This window comes from Phocoena sinus, chromosome 15 (genome assembly GCF_008692025.1).
Source record: "Phocoena sinus isolate mPhoSin1 chromosome 15, mPhoSin1.pri, whole genome shotgun sequence".
In the NCBI taxonomy this organism is placed as follows: Eukaryota; Metazoa; Chordata; class Mammalia; order Artiodactyla; family Phocoenidae; genus Phocoena; species Phocoena sinus.
This window is the reverse complement of record NC_045777.1, coordinates 51,221,186-51,239,720: the sequence shown is the minus strand read 5'-3', so window position 1 is coordinate 51,239,720 and position 18,535 is coordinate 51,221,186. Positions and strand designations below refer to the sequence as shown.

The window sequence follows — 18,535 nt, the reverse complement described above, 5'->3', positions numbered from 1 at the left end:
GCGGGGGCGCGCGGGGCGGGACCGAGCCTACACCCCTCCCTCTGGTCCACGCGCGCAGGGCTGGAGCACTCACCTCCCTCCACCTTGCCCACCTTCCACCCCACCCCACCCACTCTCACCGCAAGACCAGGGTCCGAGATGGAGACCATCCGCCAGGTCCCCATCAAGAGGCGGGGTCAAGGGGCTAAGTCCCCCACGTCCACTCACAAGTAGTCAGGAGTCAGCAGGGCAGGTGGACACTGGGCTCAGCCTTTGCCGTAGCCACGTGGGTGGACAGACCGACATGACCCCACTCCTCTGTACAGGGCCCTTTCCTGAGTGCCTAAGGAGGTAACAGGTCCAAGGGCTCCAGCGTCTCCCCCAGCCCTCAGGGAAAGGGAACCCAGCTTCCTGCCTCTGGTCCCCACAGACCAGAGGGAGGTTACTGGGGCCTTTCCCATGACTTCCCACTGCACCCTAGCTTCTCCTTCACATTCTATCCTCCCTAACAGGGAGGGAGGATGGCCTCTGCCCTCAGGGGCACTTGTCCAGGCAGGCAGAGCCCAGAGGCACACATGGGTGGGAGTTGGGGCATCTCTGCTCTTTTCCTGTGGTTGGATGTTGTCATTCTGAGGGTGCTCACTGAGCCCTGCACACTCCTGGGTCTCCCCAACTGACTTTCTGCTGACATATTTAGTTTTGGGCCGAGGAGTGGGGAGAAGCATCAGAGATGGGGAGTTGGAAGAGTGGGTACCTAGCTTTCCAGCACCCCCGCTGGGTCTTCGCCACAGATGGCCCAGCTCCAGGTTAGACAAGGTCCCTTCCTGCATGTTCCTTCCAGGCCAGCCTGGCAGGGGCCCAGATGACTCCTGTTTCTGTCTAGGACATTGAGGAAAGTCTGCATTTGTTGAGCATTTACAGTGCCAGGTGTTTCACCACGACCTGTGGAGGCAGGGACTGTTTTACTGCCATTCTTCAGATGGTAAATAGGCAAGTGGGAATTCCCTGGTGGTCCAGTGGTTAGGACTCACGCTTTCACTGCGGAGGGCCTGGGTTTGATCCATCGGGTAACTAGGATCTTGCAAGCTGCACAGTTGGCCAAATTAAAAAAAAAAAAAAAAAACGGCTCCCCAGTGGCGCAATGGTTAAGAATCCGCCTGCCAATGCAGGGGTCACGGGTTCGAGCCCTGGTCTGGGAAGATCCCACATGCCGCAGAGCAACTAAGCCCGTGCACCACAACTACTGAGCCTATGCTCTAGAGCCCGTGAGCCACAACTACTGAAGCCCGTGTGCCTAGAGCCTGTGCTCCACAACAAGAGAAGCCACTGCAATGAGAAGCCCACGCACTGCAATGAAGAATAGCCCCCGCTCACCACAACTAAAAGAAAGCCCGCGCACAGCGAGGACCCAACGCAGCCATAGATAAATAATAAATAAATAAATAAATAAATTTAAACAAACAAACAAAAGGCAGACTGGTTGAGTTCCTTTATCACACTTAGAAAGTGAAGAGCTGGGATTCAAATCCAGATCCCTACTGTGCCAGGGCAGGTGTGGCCAGAAGTGCCACCCACTAGTTGACTCCATGACACTGCATCCAATCCTATCACCTCTCCCCTGTCAGTGACAGTTTCCTCTCTGTCTCATGCATCATTCATTTCCCCCTTTTACTTGATCATTTACATCAGTGCCTAAACCTGCTCCATTCCTGAGCCCACTTCCCCTCCAGCTATCACTGCTCCCTTTAGTCCCAGGGGCAATGCAGCCACTGCCATCCTGTCCCATCCTCCTAGGAATACTTCTGATGTCACCCTCTCCTCGTGTTCCACCTACTTCATGGGCCCTTTCTTGTTATCTCTTTCTGGTTCCCTCCTCTTGTTCCATCTGTGACCTTTGAGCCTTAGGGGTCCCAGGGCATGGTCCTGGGGCTCTTCTCCCTGCTCTATGCTCACTGTCTTGGTCTCCATGCTAATAGCTTGAGCCAGAATTTTCCCTTGAACTACAGTCCCACTCATCTTAGCCTGGATACCCTGGAAAACAGAATCTGTGGCAAAGTTAAAGAGTTTTATTGGGAGGTGAAACTTTGGGGAAGCCAGAGTTAGGGAAAAATGAAAGGCAGGGAAGGAGGGAGAGCAAACATGGACCGCGTGCTCCTGAGCTGACCACAGCTTTGCTGGCTCCCAGCGCACAGGTGACTCGGGAAAGGCCAGAGACAAGCCCTGTGCTGGGGACGTCCATCTGTAGGAGGAAAGAGCAGTGACTTCTCTGCTGGTTGCTCCCTACCTCCTATTTCTTTATGTCACCTGGCCCCTTGGGCAGCCCCTGAGGAAGCCAGCACCCCCGTGGGGCCAGTGGGGTAAAGATGCCAAGGAGGCTGTGCCAAAGGTTGACCCCTGCCCAGGGAGGAGCCGAGACACTATGGGGAGAGGTGAGAGCTGTACAACCACAGGGGTACGGCGCACTGTTGCTGGGCCACTCCAGCTGGGAGCCAGTACCTGGGAGCAGGTGTGGCTGAGAGGGTATGTGAAGGCCCAAAACCTGGGTCCAGGTCACCCCCAAACCTGCTCCACTCACAGCCTTCCGCATCTGATACACTGGGCAACTCCCTCCTTCCAGCAGCCAGAACACCACAGCCACCTTGGGCTCCACCTTCAGAGTGTATCTGGTGAGGCCTCCCACTCATCCTGGGGCGAGCTTCCCTCTCGGCTGCCACAGGGGTATCTGCCCCCCCCACCCTCGCCCACACCTGCCTCATTCCAGCTCAACAGCCAGAGGGGACCTTTCAAAAGTCACATTTTGCCGATCCTCTGCTCCAAACCCTCCACTATGTTCCATGGGAGCTGGGTGTTAAAACCACATCCTTGCTGGGGCCTTGAGGACCTCCTGCCATGTGACCTCCCCTCACCTCTCTGATCCTCCCTTGGCTCCAGCAACTCAGCCTCCTTGGTGTTCCTGGAACATCCTGGCCCACCCTTGCTTTGGAACTGCTCCCTCTTCCTAAGGAGCCAGACCCAGATAGGAGGAAGCAGGAGACCACAGAGGGATGAAGGCAGGCCCTGTCCATCGTTGCAAATCCCAGCACAAAACACATTGAGGCCAGGTCTTCAGTCACTTCTCCAGCATTTTATTTTTGGTCTCAAGCTCCACGGAGCCTCCTCTGACAGGCCTGGGACGGCTCTGCGAGGCCATGAGCCAGAGGGAAGGCGCACAGCAGAGCTCAGCCCCCAGGCCTCTTTCCTGAAGTGCAAATGGCACACAGCCTCTGCGGCTACCGTCCCTGTTGTACCCCTAGCTGTCCCTAGCTACAAGATGGGGAGACAGTGGCCTGGCCCGGAGGGGCGAGACAGGGGAGCCCAGTCAGGCCTGTCACCTTCCTGTGCGGGGAAGTAGGAGGCAGCAGGGTGTCAAGTGGGCGGGAGGCCAAATCCTAAGGAAGGGACAGCCTAGGCTGCTCCTGCCTCCTTCACCTGCAGCACCACAGGGCGCGGGTTGAGGAGGAGGCCATCGGGGTGCCTGCAACGGGTACCCCCACTTACACTCAGAACATGAGAGGGAAAGGGCTCCACGGGTAGCGTCTGGGGACCACCCAACTGAGACAAGGCAGGCTTTGGTTCTGACGCGCACTTTAATAAGCCCCACCCTCTCTGGCCAGGCCGCCCACAGGCTCTGGCTGCCCTCTAGTCACAGGAGCCGTCCTTCCAGCCGTCGCGCCAACGCTCGTCCACCAGCGAGCAGTTGAAGTCCGGCTTGCCTAGCTTGTGGTTCACCTCGTTGTGCAGGCGGCATAGCCACTGGGTGAAGCAGGCCCGAGTGCGAGTGTCTGGCTGGTTCCTGCATATCCTGCATGGGGGGGAGCACAAGGAGAAGGATGGCAGGCAGTGCTCCCACTGTCCCCGCCCCACCAGCTCCTTGCCTGCTCAATTCAGGGAGGAGAGCTGGGGCACTGCTGTGAGCTATACCCAGAAGTGCCCTCATGCTCTGAATTCCCAGAAGGGGGCAGACCCTGCAGCAGCAAGGCCTGGTGGACTCCTAGGCCTGCTTAAACCCTCACCTCCGGAGCTTTGCAAACCCTGGCAAGAGCCCTGGGCAAGACATTGAGGCAGAGGCCTCAACTTTACAACCTGGTAACAATCAGGAATCCTCACCCCAGCATCCCTGGCCCCAGGCAGTGTGTGGAAGGGGTGGGGTTGGCATAAAAGCAAAACTGAAAAACAGATCTGTTTCTTAGCACCTGTGGCCCTGTTGCATCAACTCAGCAAAAGACCTTGTTCTAAATGCCCAGGCTTCAAACAGCAAGGGCTGCCCTGCCCCCCACATCCATCCCAGAAATGCCATGGGTGCCAAACAACAGTTCTTGGGCTCCCCAGTGAAGAAAAGGTGGCTCCTGGAAGCAACAGCAGTGAGTTCCCAAGGTCTTGAAATTGGCAGTCCTGCTCCAGAAGTTAGGCAAAGTGGAGTCCTCCGAAACCTGCCAGAGCCTCCATTAGTGCTAAGCAAGGGATCTCATGAGGGAAGCCCTCCCTGGGAGCCTTGTGGCTGCAGAAAGAAGCAGTACCCAGCAGCAGCCCCAGACAGCTTGGCCTTTGAGGAGAAAGAAGATGGCTCAGATGATCCAATCCCTTCTCTGTTGGTGGTCCCTGCTCTCAGCAACCCTCTGCCACCTCTGCATCTTATTTCTCTAGGCTCCCCTTTATGACATCAGCCAGGGGCCCCAGGCCCAGGCTCCAGGTGGGATGCTCTGCTGCCTGCAGACTGTGCAGACACAACTTACCTTTTCCTTATGTCTTCAGCACACTCCTCACACGGGTAAAACTTGGAAAATAAATGTATGAACTGAGCCATATCTTGCTGCTGTTCTGGGGTGGGCAGGTCGGGATAGTAGGCTGCCAGGGTATGGAGGACAGACCAGCTGTGGCGGCCCAGTTCCTCGCGATCTGGAGGACAATCTTCCCTAAACTTGCTGTCCCGCTGCGGAGGGAGGCCGACAAGGGTCAGTTCGGTTTTCCCCAACCAGAAACCTACAAAGCTCCCCTTTTTCCCCCACCAGCCGGAGGCCCGCTGACTGGAGACACAAGTCCTGAGGCCGATCCAGCCCACATGTGGCTAAGAGCCAAAAGGCCAAGGCTACCTTGGGGGCAAGGTTTAGGAACAACCAAACCCGGGGGGCAAGGTCTCTCAGGCTTAGGGCCTGTGGGAACGCTCGGCCTGGGCCTTGGGAAGTCGGCCTGGGGTGCTTGAGAACAAGGTGTGGGGGCCGGGGCTAGGAGTCAGCAGGGCTCGCGGGCCTCTGAGGGGAGGTGGCGCCCCCCCGCATCTGCACCTTCTGCTGTGTCCGCATCCACGACTTGAAGTCCACGCAGGCCCGGCAGGGCAGCCTCCGGGAGGCGTCCTCGGCGACCTGAGAATCGGAGGCCGGCGCCTGGGATGGCGTCCGGGCCGAAGAGGCGGAATCTCTCCGCCCCGCGCCCCGGCCGCGCGCGTCCGTCACCAGGTCGTCCATCACCTCGGAGCGCGCGCCGCCGGGTAGAAAGGAGAATAGGTTCCCACCGCCGAAACTCCCCGACTCGCCGGGCGCCGCCATGTTGCCCGCGCAATGCCTGCCGGGCCAGGTCGGCCTCCAGATGGGCTTCCAAGTCGGCCTCCAGGCCAGCGCGCGCGCCGCCGCCAAGGCGCGGCCACAGGAGCCGGGCGCGCGCGCCGCGGGCGCGGGCGCTGGGCCGGAGCCGGAGCCGGAGCCGGGGGTGGGGGCGGGGCCCGGGGCGGTATCCGGCATGGAGGCGGGGCTGGGGGCCTTGGTCTGCGCCGGGGAAGCGGCAGAGCCAGAGACAGGGGTCCGGGCTAAGGACGCGTCGGAGACCCGGGTCGGGGTGTGCGCGGAACCGGAGGCCCGAGTCCTGGCCGCGCCCCTGGGCCTCGTTCCACGGCCCGTGCCCGACCTGCGTCGTCCGTGTCTGCGCTCCAGCCTCCTCCAGTAGAAGAGCAGCGTGTTGTGGAAGACGCGCCCTGGCCGTGCCGCGGCCTCGGGCTGCGGCCTCGGCCACGTCCGTGTTACGGTCTTCGATGCCCCCATTGCTCCGCTCTGACCGTCCCGCGTGCCCGCGGCTCTGTGCCCTCAGTTGGGGGAGCGCCCAGCTGGGCCGTGAGCGCACAGAGGGCGTGCTGTTGGTGCCGGGGGTCCAGGGGTTCCACTTTGGCGACCGGCGCCATGGCAACGGGCGCCTGGCAACGCGGGGCGGGCCGTGCCTGCAAAGGAGGAGGTGCGTCTCTGGGCTCCCGCGAGTACCGAGCAGCCTCTCTCCCCCGCCCCCCGCCCCGAATCCTACAGCCTACTTGAAGAGGTTAAACCCACGTCGGGAGTGGCCTCAGGGATACCTCTGCTTCCATATGTACATTAATTCATTCTGCAAATATTTGTGTAGTGCCTAATCTGTTCTAGGCACTGGTCTGTGCAAGGAGCAAGATTTGTCCGTCCGTGACCTCCTCAGCTCATAGTCCAGTGGTCAAGACGGAAAAAACAAAACCAAACAAACAAAAAAGAGTCACACTAATAAATGTTCAGGTACAAACTGTGATGGGGGCCATGAACAGGGCGTGGTAAATCTGGGAGGCCTCCTTGAGGAGGTGACCCTTAGGCAGTGGCCTGAAGGATGAGGAATCTACTGAGGAGGGCAGTCAAGGCCAAGGCAGGAGGGAGGAGGATCTTGGCTACTTGCATGGGCAGAAAGGCCAGTGGGACAGGACCCGGGAAGGGTGGTGGGAGAGATCCAGAGGTGGCCGGGGACCCACCAAGGACATCATCAACTGCCATGGCAGCTGGGAATTTATTCTGAGGACCCTGGGAAGGTGCTGGGAAGTTTTGGGCAGGGTACCCTGGCCTGATCCCATTTCTGTTTTGCAAAGATTCCTCTGAAGAGTGGATTTCATGGGAGCATGTGAGGAGCACAGGCTTTGGGGGAGGATGGGGCTGTTGGTAGTTGTCCAGGTGAGAGATGAAGGTAGGGGGTGTCAAGAAAGAAAGAGTGGAAAGGATCTACGTTGCTGGGGGTGTAGAGCAGGGGCTCTCAGTTGGCATAGGGAGAGGCCTCAGCATCTTTCTAGGTCCCTGGCTGTGAGTAAGCTGGCCCTTCTCCCACTTCTCTCCTCTGTCTTCCAAGGGAGCAGGATCTGGCCCCACCCTGTACCCTACCAGGCCAGTGGCCCCCACTGAGATTGGCAAGGTGACAGCTGGGCTGAAGGCACTTTGCAAAACTTAGGCCTATGTCCACAGGTGTTCATTGCCTGGGCCAAGACTAGGGAAGGTTTGAAGGTTTCAGAGAGAGCCACTGGTTGGACAGATACACAAAGGCCTTTTGTCAAGGCCAGAGTGGTTTCCTGGAGGGATGCCATAGAGGCTGACCCCTCCCTCGAGGGCTTGGGGTAGAGGGAGTCTCAACACAGAGCTGGTGGCTCCAACAGGGGGAAGAACCACTGTGTGCCAGGGTTGGATGGGGCTCCAAAAATCTCCCCTATAAGGAAGCAGTCCAGAGATGTGGGGCACCTGGGCACACCACCTGTCTGGGGATTCTAGGGCCTTCCCTTCACCACCCCAGTTAGTGGGGGGATGGTCACTCTTGATCTCAGAGGCTGTGTTTACAGCAAACTATGATAAATCATGAATTCAGAGGTGGCTCTCAAAACAGTCCTAGTCACCACTTCCCCCATCCCCCAAGCGCTGGTGACGAGATGGACCCTCTTCATCCTGCCCCAAGTCTCTCCACCACAGGGGAACCTATGGGGTAAAACTGTGACGTCCGCCTCTCCCCAGCACATAAAGAAAAAAACCCTGACAGTTAATATCCATTTAACACAAATTTCCTCCTCTGTGATTTGGGGACATTACGGAGACCTTTCCTCCAATGTGAGGATTAAGCCAAACAAAGCACTTAAAGCCTTTAACACTGGGTCACTGGTTCCTGATGACAACTGCAGTTAGCTCCCCAGGGAGTTCAAAGAGCCAAAGGGCACACCCAGCAAGTGGCTCTGACCGATCTCAGCACTACACAGGGTGTGGGAGAGCCGGGAGGTGTGGCCAGGCCTGGCGGCACTTTGATGGCTCTTCCTTCTCCTCCTCCTCCACCCACAGCCAGACTCCAGCAGAAGGGCCTCAGGCCGCAGTCCCAGCCCCAGCCCCTCCACTCTTTCTTTGCTTCCCACGGAAGCCCTGTGCTCCTGCCCCTCTACAGGCTAGGGGTGCGGTGAGGAAGCTGTGAAGGACCCAGTCACAGGCAGGGAAGTGCAGCAAGGACGTGGCAGGTCTGGGGCATCGCCAGGGAATTCCAAACAGTCTTCTGGGTACCCGAGGCCTCCCCTCCTCCCCATGTAGGCAGGGAGGCAGTGGGACGCTTGACCACACCCGACAGACTCCAGAAACCTGTGACGGAGATCTGGGGAAGCCACAGCGATGGCAGGCCCCCGGCACCCGGTGTCTGTGAGCGGGGCAGCTCTGGTACAGACAGACAGGCTCCAGGTCGAGACTGATGGGACCCCTGCCAGCCCCAAGGGAGAGGGAGGGAGTTCCTGGCCTAGCGCCTCCAAGAAGCCCCCAACCTATTTCATCTAACAGACGTTCGCCTTTTCCGTGTGCTGGTCGGATGACAGCGACACCTTCGCACGAAGAAGCTGGGAGGAGTTCAGGAGACTCCATGTGAGTGAGTTTGGAGCCACCCTGACTTCCCCCAACTGCATGACCCACCCGTGACCACCCCCCATTGCCTGCTCTTGTGCCCACTCGGGCTTCCAGCCCCTAAGATCCTGGAAAGGGACCCCCGCCCTCCCAGGGGAACAGTGGGCCCTCGGAGACTGACACGCCCCTTCTCGCCCTCAGAAAACCCTCAAGGAGACTTTTCCAGTGGAGGCGGGTCTGCTGCAGAGATCTGACCGCATTCTCCCCAAGCTTACAGGTCAGGCCAGCAAGGATCCCAGGAGGGGCAGGGGAGGCAGCAGTCTGATGTGGGGAGCCCTGGGGTGTGTGTCTCATGGTCAGTCCTTATCCTGCCCACAGATGCATCGTTATTGGTGCACTGGGGCCGCACTGGCCGAGGCCTGGCACGCCTGCAGCTGCTGGAGACCTACTCAAGGGCGCTGCTGGCGGCAGGGGAGCGTGTGACCCACAGCCCGGTGCTCACTGGCTTCTTTGCACCACAACCCATGGACTTGGAGCCTGTGCTGCCAGCTGGCAGGTGCCTGACCCACCCCCAACTCTCTGCCAGCAGAAACATCTGGAATATGGGGGAGGCGGGGTGGAGCAAGGGCCAATGAGGGGACGCTTAGAGGCTGGACAGCTGGACATCCCACCTCTCACCTGCACCCTCACCAGCCTGGTGATCCTGCCTGCCCTACAAGAGCCCCTGCCAGGCCCCACGGGCAGCCCTGCCATCCGCAGCCAGGAGGCTCAGAGCCTGCACTGTCTGCAGCCCTTCAGCACCCAGGACACATGGGGCCAGCCCTTCCATGCTCGGGCCCAGGAGGCCCTAGATGTGCTGCTGCGACACCCCTCAGGTGGGCCTGGGTGGGAATCTGGGGACACACCCTTCTGCCCCCTGGGATGCCAGTGGGCCTCAGGAACCAAAACACCCCCTGCCCTTATCTTGGGCACAGGCTGGTGGCTGGTGGCGAATGAGGACCAGCAGATGGCATGGTTTCCTGCTCCCTACTTGGAAGAGGTGGCCCTGGGCCAGGGACGAGATGGGGAATGGTCCCTAGGGAGCAGTGGTGAGACTAACCCTCCTCCCCACACCCACCACCACGGGGCTGTGTTCGGCAAAGCTGAGTCACAAGAAGCACGCAAGCCAGGGGAATGAGGCCATGGGACGACCAGGGGGTACCAGTGGCCCTGTAGCGTGTGCTTGGTCCCCACAGTGAGGCGGAGCCCCACTGGGTTTTTTTTTAATTTAACTTACTTATTTATTATTTTTGGCTGCATTGGGTCTTCGTTGCTGTGCACAGGCTTTCTCTAGTTGCAGCGAGCAGGGGCTACTCTTTCTTGCGGTGCAGAGGTTTCTCACTGCAGTGGCTTCTCTTGTTGTGGAGTACGGGCTCTAGGTGCATGGGCCTCAGTAGTTGTGGCTCATGGGCTCTAGAGTGTAGGCTCAGGAGCTGTGGCACATGGGCTTAGTTCCGCGGCATGTGGGATCTTCCTGGGCCAGGGCTCGAACCCGTGTCCCCTGCATTGGCAGGCAGATTCTTAACCACTGCGCTACCAGGGAAGCCCCACACTGGGTTTTAAAGCAGTCCCTGGTGTCAGCAGAGATCCAGAGGGGAGCCCAGAGGTGGTGATTCAGCAGGAGATGATGCAGGGACTAAGAGGTGGGGCCCTGGCCTCTGTGGTGACCACCAAGGATCCGTTCCCAGGGTACCAGTTCTGTGCTTCCCATGCCTACGAGAGCAGCCAAGCCGATGAGCTGTCTGTGACCACAGGGGCACGCGTGCATGTACTGGAAACATCAGACTGTGGTTGGTGGCTGTGCAGGTGCGTGGGGTGGGGCTCTGGTGGGCCCAGTCTAACAGAGGCAGGGCCCAGTGCTAATCAAACCCCGCCCTCCCCTGCAGGTTCCAAGGCCGTACTGGTCTTCTCCCAGCTGCAATACTGCAGCCTGACGGGCTGGGCACACTCCTCAGCGGACCATGGCTCCACCTCAGGGTAGATGGTGGTGAGGACAGGGAGGGCGAGGCCCAAAGCTCCCCCAAGTCCCCCCAGGCCACGACCCTGCCGCCTACCGTGCCTGCCCGACCATCTTGGAGTGCCATTCAGAGCTGCTGCTGCACCATCACCCGTAAGGCATTGGGGCAGTACCCAGGGTGTCACGGACCCCCTTGAGAGTGTGTGGCATGTTGTGGAGGGCTGCGCTGTGCACCCCACAGCTGGAGCGGCAGGCCAGAGGCTCCAGACCCCAAGGATGGTGGCTGCCAGCCACATCAGCCTCAGGGCTGGGGGATGTGCAGTTGAGGGTGGGACTCCCTGGCTGGTGGGGCAAGGAGACTACACTCTCCCTTGTCTTCTGAGTAAAGTTCTCCTGACTGACCCCCACCCAGTGTCTGTGCTGAGGGGCAGGGACTGGGGGATCTTGGGCCAAAGTGTGGGGGCGGGGCTGGCCCAGGCAGTGGTCCAGGACCTGGGGTGAGACAAAGCCCAGACAGACACAGGGAGCTGAGATAGCAAAGTACATGTTTTGGTGGGTTTCAGAGGGCCGCGGGGGCCATGGGGAGGGTGGGCAGCTTCATGTTGTGCCATAGGAAGTCCAGGAAGGTGGCTGCCTGCAGCATCCGGCTGAGCCGTTGAAAGTGCCGCTCTGCGGGAGGACAGCAGGTGATCAGGGTAGGAGGAGTCTGGCTGGACGGCCCCCTGCGCCCACCTGGGGCTGGGTCTACATACCAGTGTAGGGCAGCAGGGCCTCAAGTGAGGCCCGCACACCGTCATAGGCCAGCAGCTCTTCCGGGGCCTCATGCCGCAGGAGCACGCCCAGCACGGCCTGGGCTTCGTGGCAGTGCCGTGAGTTGGTGTTCCACGTGACACAGAAGCGCAGCAAGGCCTCTGTGGGTGATGGGGACCGTCAGACCTGCCTGCTGGGCCACCCCAGCCTTACTAGGCACCATCCAGCCCCGACCTGCCTGCCCCAGACCTTTCTGGTCTCGTCGCAGTTGGAGCACCGTGGCTTCCAGCTTCTCACAGGACTCGGGGTCCCTTTGGATAGCTACGGGAGGAGAGAGGAGACTGAGCCCTGGGGAAGGGGCACCACGGACCCGAGAGACTACCCCTGCCGCCTGTCTGGCCCGAGGCAGCACTGACCCTGGATGACAGTCAGCACAGTGTGGGGCCGGTCTAGAGAGATGGCCAGGCCCAGCGCCCGCAGGTACCGCTTCTCGTGGAGCAGGTTGTCCAGTTCTTGTTGCCTGGTGGGGGAAGGAGGGAACAGGACCACTTGGGGCCCTGGCTAGGGCTGAAGGCAGAGCCATCAGGGGCTGGCTGAGGAGTCTGCAGCCCGGGCCTGAGCACCCGCTGGGGGTGAGCTGTGTTGCTGCTCCGAGCCTTGGTTTCCCCAAACTATAGAGAGAAGGGACGCCAATGTGCCCTACTCCAAGGGGCGGGGGTGGTGCTAATGCATGGGACTTGCCGTGAGGGGTTGGGTGGAGACCCCCAACTCACTTGACCACCTGCTCCTCTCTCTTGGCCTGCTCCTCTGCCTGCTCCGCCTCAGTCACATCCTGGGGTCAGACTGGGGTCAGACTGGCACACCCACGCTGTCCTGCCCACTGTCCCCCCACCCCACCCCAGGCCACACACCTTCCAGAGGATGACACAAGAGTCGCTGGCGCCGGTGAGGGCATAGTCATCCAGCCGGCTGCAGTGCAGACCCCAGACCTTGTCCTCGTGGGCGTCCAGCGTCCTCACACACTCATTGTTCTTGATGGTCCAGAGCTTCACAAGCCCATCAGAGCCGCTGTGTTCAGGATTGGGAGGGGGCTCAGCCCTGGGGCCTGCCCCTAGCTCACCCCTAACCCTGCCCCGCCCTCACCCACTCACCTGGACAGCAGCTGTGTGCCGCGGCTCACAAATGCCACCTTCAGCACAGAAGCATCATGTCCCTCAAACGTCTGCAGGGTGGGGAGAGGGGAGGTGTGAGGTGTTACCAGGTAGGGGGCCAGGCCTGGGCTGAGGGAGGCTTACCTTGAGGCAGCTGAAATCCTGCAGTGCCCAGAGCTTGACAGTGCCATCGGCTGAGGCCGTAGCCAACACCTGGTCCATGGGCGAGAACTGGACACACCAGAGGCCACGCCGGTGGCCCGAGAAGACGCCCAGCAACTGGCACTGTGGCAGGGCCCAGAGTTTGGCCGTGCGGTCCTGTGACCCCGTGGCCAGCAGCTTGTCGTTGGGGGCGATGGCCACACTATTGATGTCCTGGTGGTGGGAGCAGGCAGCAGCTCAGATCCCCATCCCAGCAAGGGCCCTGCTACGACCCCACCTGTGTGCTGCGTGCGGTCACCTTGTCGTGGCAGTGCTGCGTGGCCTGGGCCTGTAGGAGGACAGGTCCACCATCGGGGCCTGTGCTCTTGGATGGCAGGGCTTCAGGGAGGGGCCACAGCTTCACAGTGCAATCCTGGCTGCCCGTCACCAGGAAGGTCTCCTTCAGCCTGAGGCCCGATTTGGGGGAGGGGGAGATACCTGCTGAGCGCTGGCCAGCCCTGTCTGCAGCGCACCACAGCTCAGGCCTGTCAGACCTTGGTCCAAACCAGAAAGACTGTCCCGGAATGTGAACTAATGTGCCACCGCCTTAACACCTCTGGGACCACCTGCTTCCACTCGAGTCTGCACTGCCTGCCCTCAGTGCTGTCAAACCTGGGGACTTGGTCCCAACAATGGGAGCCCCAGGCCTAAAGAGCACCCTCTCCCCCTGGACGCTGCTTAGTGTCATTGTCCCTGGTCTAACACCCCTCCCCTTTTATCCACACAACCTTAAGATCACTTCTTAGAAACCTCCTACAGTGGCATCTGAGGATGCCCCAGCCCCTGTTCTCTAGTCCACATTCCTAGGCTGGAGACTCAGAGAGCAAGGCAAAACCCGCCTCTGCCTCCGTGACACCCCGGACCCCAGCCCTGAACCACTACCTTGAGCAACAAATGGTGCCCACGCTGTGTGTGTGTCCAGAGCCCTGAGCCACACAGGCCACCTCGCCTGCCTTGTTCATCCTCCAGACGCAGATGCTCTGATCCTGGGGATGGGATGGGTGAGGAGAGGCTGGGCTGGGCTTCCTGACCCAGGACCGTGTCCCCCGTACCTCTCGTGGTGCTTCACCTTGGCACAGCTAACGAAGAGCCACCCCTTCCGGAACACATCTAGGGCCAGGACAATATCTAGAAAAAGGTGGAGAAGAAATGGCTGGAGAACAGCTATGGCAAGGCGGGGCAATCCAGTCCTGGGTGAAGTCCGGGGGCACTGGCCTGGTGCCCTCACCTGTGTGGCCGTGGAGAATCTGGCAGGCGGACGTCTGCAGCTCAAACACTTTCAGGCAGGGGCTGTTAGAGGCCACCACAACGTGGGAGTCCTTGGGCCCGAGGAACCGGACGTCCAACACCTCCTCACTGTAGCCGGCAAACTGTGGGGGCAGGAGGGACACAGGCCAGGGCCTGTGTGAGTCGAGGGCTGGCATCCTGGGCTGTGGGCCGAGCAGGGGCAGTGCTTGCTCACCTGTTTCTGCAACTGCAGGGAGCGGGCCTCATAGAGAAGCAGGTTGTGGTCAGCAGTGACGCTGAGGAGCAGGCCAGCGGCTCGGGCCAGGGTGCAGTGGGTCAGCTCCCGCCCGGGGCCTGGCAGCTGCCGTTGTGCATGGACACACTGCCCAGAGGCCGCCTCCCACACGCGCAGCATGCCTGTGTGGGGACAAGGGCCGCTGGGACTCACGGGTCCACAGGCCTCCATTACCCCTGCTGCCCGCCCTGGCCTGGCCCCACCCACCTTGGTCGCCAGCTGTTAGGAAGTGCAGGCCCGCAGACTTCACACCCAGCTCCGGCGCCGGCTCCTCTGGCAACAGAACTGCAGCCTCCACACTCTGAGGATGAGCAGGTCAGAGGTGGCAGCCCCGCATCCCAGCCCGCCCCACTCAATGGCCCTGGCGCCCCACCTCAAACACCGGCACGGTCCTTGTGGCCTGGAGGCTCTGCAGGTCCCAAACAATGCAGATCTTGTCACGGCCTGAGCTGGGGGGAAACAGCCACCTCAGTTCCCAAGTCTCAGCTATGGCCGTCCCTTTCCTGCCAAGGCCTGGGTAGCTGGCCACTGACCTGAGCATGGTGTGACCATCGGCACTGAAAGTCAGAGAAGTGACAGTGCTGTAGTGGGCAGTCAGCATGGCCAGGCACGACCGGTCCTGCAGCGACCACACGCGGATGCTGTTGTCTGCGGCTGAGGAGAACAGGAGCAGGCGTGCGGGGTCCGGGTGGAAGGCCACCAAACTGCAGGCAGGTGGGGTGGGGCTGGTGAGCTATGCCACCCTGACTGTGACGCCCCACCCACCTGCCCTCCGCCACCCCTACTCACTGTATGACACCCGGTGAGCCCCGAAAGTGGTGTGTCCCATAGTGCTGCACGACATCCCAGACACGCACGGCCCCATCACAGCCGCCTGTGGGAATGTATTCGAGGTGCGGGGGCTATATGCCCAAAGCCCCCTGCCTGGCTCTAGCCGCTCCCGCTACCCAGCCGGGGTCCTACCTGTGGCTAACAGTGTGGAGGTGGGGTCGAAGGCCATGGTGGCCACAGGGGCTGTATGTACTGCCTTCCACAGGCGGGTGATGCTGCCCTCTTGCCAGGCCCACTGAGCCAGCAGCAGTGCCCGGCTGGCTGTCACCAGCACCTGGGGGAGCACGCAGTTCAGCTGGGGGCAGAGGCATGGACGCCATCCTCATCAACTCTGGTTGGGAGGTACCGGAGCCCACCTCTTGTCCCGGTCCCATATACCTTGTCATCGGGGCTGAGATCAAAGGCAGTGATGTCCTCCTGGTCCTCCTGGGGCGAGAGTGAATGCACAGGGTGCCATGAGAATAGGCTGCCCCCCACACCAGCCCCTTACCCTGACCCTCCCCCACCCTCACCTGCTCCAGGCTCTGCAGCATAGTCCCCGAGGCCACATCCAGGATGTTGACTCTGGTGCCACAGACACAGAAGAGGTGCTGCCCAGTCTGATCCAGCTAGTGACAAAGGGGTCTCAGTCAAGGTAACACTTTTCAGCCCCTGCCTGGCCCACCACTCTGCTCCCCTAGACCAGTACCTGCACCTTCCCGCCCTTGTAGAAAGGCTCGATCTTGCGCTCGACAGCATAGCTGGAGGAGAGACGGGGAGAGAGTGAACCACCCACCCCTTGGTCCTCAGTGCCCAGCCCTGCGCTAGGTGCTCCCCTAGAGATCAACCCAATAGGGCCCTGCCCTTGAGGAGTTCCTGGGTAGCAGCAGGGATGCAGGAGGCACGAGGGAGGAAGAGTGACGAGCTCTTCTACTGTTCCTTTCTTTAACTCTCTCAGCTGTACTGTGAGATGGGTGTTGGTACCCCCATGTTACAGAAGATTTGGGACCCTGGGCTGGTCCGTGATCCACACAGGTCCCAGGGCAGTCCAAGTCTTCCCAGACTCCCCGGTATGGAGGAAGCCAGGCCTTGGGGGCCCCCTGCTGGCCACGAGAGGCCAGGCTTGGGTACCAGCCCAGAGCAACATCCTCTTCAACATCCTCCTCAACACTTTCATCCGAGGTCCAGCCTGCCCCTTCCCCAAGCCCGGCTCCTTCCTCCATCTCACTCTCTGAGCAGATTCTCATTTCAGCAAAGGTGTCAGGCTGTCCTCTCCCCTCCCTCTTGGCTACTTCCATGCTGGTCCAAGCCACTGCACTCTCCTCTCCGGGGAGCTGCTCCAGCCTCTTCATTTGGTCCCTACCACTCTCTCAAACCCTGCTCCCAGAGAGGTCTTCTAGAACATAACTCTGTTCATGTCATCACCCTGCCTTAAAGTCCTCTGCTCTCCTTACACGTTTACGAGACCCTGCCTCGAGGGGTGTCTCCTGACTCTTTGTGTTCACATGGGCTGTTCCCCGTATATGGCCCGGGTCTCTCTTCCCGAATTTCAAAGGTGCCTGGATGACTCCGCTGGAGGAAGCCTGACAGCCAAGATGAAACGGAGCCCCCCTGAACCCACTCGACCATCCAACAGATGGTCTCGGCATCAGGGCTACCCCTTGCTAATTCGTGTCACAGGCCCTGATAGAAACGATTTGCTTAATATGTTTATCCCACCAGACTGCTGCACAGGTCGAGGCTGAGTGTGTCTGGTCCCGGACACTGAGCACTTAGATGTTCAGCGTAAGTTTGGGGGTTGAAAAAGCACGGGATTGAGAGCTTCCTGGCCACGGAGGACCAGCCCATCTCCTGACCTCTCTTCCTGCTCCGCGGAGAAGAGGGACAGCAGATGAAACCCCCCAGGCCGCCTGCCCCAGAGGTGGTTCTTCTCCTGCTACCTGAGCGCTGGGGAGTCCCGCTCCCGTCCAGGACCAGCCTCGACCTGTGCTCAGTTCGCCCCTTCCTCCCTCTTTCGGATTTCTTGTCCCCCTCCCCCTCCCCAAACCGGCTCCAAGTTTAAGTAGCGGAAGCCAGCTGCACCCGGTGGGACTCCAGTGCCCGCCCTCCGAGAGCAGTCAGTGCCGGCTCTCCCGCGAGGACGCCGCGGGCCTGTCCGTATCCAGCCCTCACCCCCTCCCCAAATGGGTGCAGGACCCACGCCAGGCGCCTTCGTTACTCCGGCAACGAAGCCGGCTCCCTCCCCGGCGGAGCCCCGGCTCACTTGGACTTGAAGCGGCCCACTCCGGCTACCGCCTCCGCCATGTCGCCGCTGCCGCCGCTGCCGCGTGAGGGAGACCTGGGCGCGACACCACACTGTCGGCGCCGGGGGATGGCGTCACCGCCGGCAACTACTGTGACGTCACCAGCGCTACGGCCTCGGCGACATCTTTGCTGAGGGCAGCGGAGCGGCGTCAGGAAGCGGAAGATGGCAGAGGCGTTTCCGGCCTCGAGGGCGGGCTGTAGAACAATGTGGAAGCGGCTGGGGTCGACTGGCAGTGTGCTGGGGTCTCTAGCTGCCTGTCGTTTTACCGGACTTTTTTTTTTTTTTTTTTGGTACGCGGGCCTCTCACGTTGCGGGGCACAGGCTCCGGACGCGCAGGGTCAGCGGCCATGGCTCACGGGCCCAGCCGTTCCGCGGCACGTGGGATCTTACTCCGGGACACGAACCGTGTCCCCTGCATCGGCAGGCGGACTCTCAACCACTGCGCCACCAGGGAAGCCTTTACTGGACATTTAAAAAGGTATTCGGGAACGTCCCTGGTGGCGCAGTGGTTAAAAATCCGCCTACCACTGCAGGGGATATGAGTTCGAACCCTGGTCCGGGAAGAACCCACATGCTGCAGACCAACTAAAGTTAAACCCCTGCGCCTCAACTACTGAGCCTGCGCTCTAGAGCCCGCAAGCCACAACTGCGGAAACCTGTGCGCCTAGAGCCCGTGCTCTCCAACAAGAGAAGCCACTGCAATGAGACGCCCACTTACCGCAAGAAGAGTAGACCCGGCTCGCCGCAGCAAAAGGCCGTGCGCATCTTTATTTATAAATAAATAAATGTATTAAAAAAAAGCAAAAAAGGTATTCGTAGGAAATGTTTACTAAAGTAATCCCAAGACTCCTGCTCCCTTGGCATTCTGGGATTTGGGGCAAGAGTGGTCAGGTGTGGTGAGTTAGCAGATACAGCTTGTGAACCGGGCTCTGCCTTAGGGCTTCTGGTATAGTATGAGAAATAACGCAGGTAAATTAATAAATCGGGTGATTTCAGAGTCGTTCAAATATTGATTGAGCACATTCCACGTGCAAAGCACTGTTCTAGGCACTTGGGAGACACCACAGAAGCCGGTGAGCCAGTGTGAAAAACTAGTGGGAAAGACCTTGGAAAGGTTCAGGGAAACAGGCCAAGATGTCCCTTTCAGATGAGGTGAGT

General features: G+C 60.2%; 3 protein-coding genes across 5 annotated transcripts; 1 reads left to right on the top strand and 2 right to left on the bottom strand.

Annotated features, from left to right (window-relative positions):
* Positions 1-3,083: 3,083 nt before the first annotated feature.
* On the bottom strand, positions 3,084-5,628 carry GFER (growth factor, augmenter of liver regeneration). Its single transcript, XM_032607236.1, has 3 exons — positions 5,301-5,628; positions 4,752-4,948; positions 3,084-3,820 (listed from the first exon to the last, which is right to left on the bottom strand). Exons 1-3 carry the CDS (start codon positions 5,559-5,561, stop codon positions 3,658-3,660), a joined length of 621 nt encoding a protein of 206 aa, XP_032463127.1. The 5' UTR covers positions 5,562-5,628; the 3' UTR covers positions 3,084-3,657.
* Positions 5,629-8,290: 2,662 nt separating this feature from the next.
* On the top strand, positions 8,291-11,036 carry NOXO1 (NADPH oxidase organizer 1). 3 transcript variants are annotated; one of them, XM_032606648.1, is made up of 8 exons: positions 8,291-8,486; positions 8,583-8,663; positions 8,844-8,919; positions 9,021-9,198; positions 9,336-9,517; positions 9,617-9,730; positions 10,370-10,487; positions 10,568-11,036. In XM_032606648.1, exons 1-8 carry the CDS (start codon positions 8,421-8,423, stop codon positions 10,833-10,835), a joined length of 1,083 nt encoding a protein of 360 aa, XP_032462539.1. In that variant the 5' UTR covers positions 8,291-8,420; the 3' UTR covers positions 10,836-11,036. The 3 variants fall into 3 exon arrangements, with proteins under 3 accessions (XP_032462539.1, XP_032462540.1, XP_032462538.1); XM_032606649.1 differs by lacking the exon at positions 9,617-9,730; XM_032606647.1 differs by having other exon boundaries at positions 9,336-9,730.
* Positions 11,037-11,164: 128 nt separating this feature from the next.
* TBL3 (transducin beta like 3) lies at positions 11,165-17,424 on the bottom strand. Its single transcript, XM_032606646.1, has 22 exons — positions 17,336-17,424; positions 15,782-15,833; positions 15,606-15,701; positions 15,472-15,519; positions 15,226-15,367; positions 15,052-15,136; positions 14,796-14,966; positions 14,636-14,711; positions 14,470-14,563; positions 14,203-14,384; positions 13,969-14,110; positions 13,810-13,868; positions 13,623-13,726; positions 13,000-13,147; positions 12,684-12,914; positions 12,540-12,610; positions 12,300-12,456; positions 12,162-12,220; positions 11,805-11,908; positions 11,638-11,709; positions 11,391-11,549; positions 11,165-11,307 (listed from the first exon to the last, which is right to left on the bottom strand). The coding sequence occupies exons 1-22, from the start codon at positions 17,374-17,376 to the stop codon at positions 11,198-11,200; spliced, it is 2,403 nt and encodes an 800-aa protein (XP_032462537.1). The 5' UTR covers positions 17,377-17,424; the 3' UTR covers positions 11,165-11,197.
* Between the last annotated feature and the right edge of the window lie 1,111 nt (positions 17,425-18,535).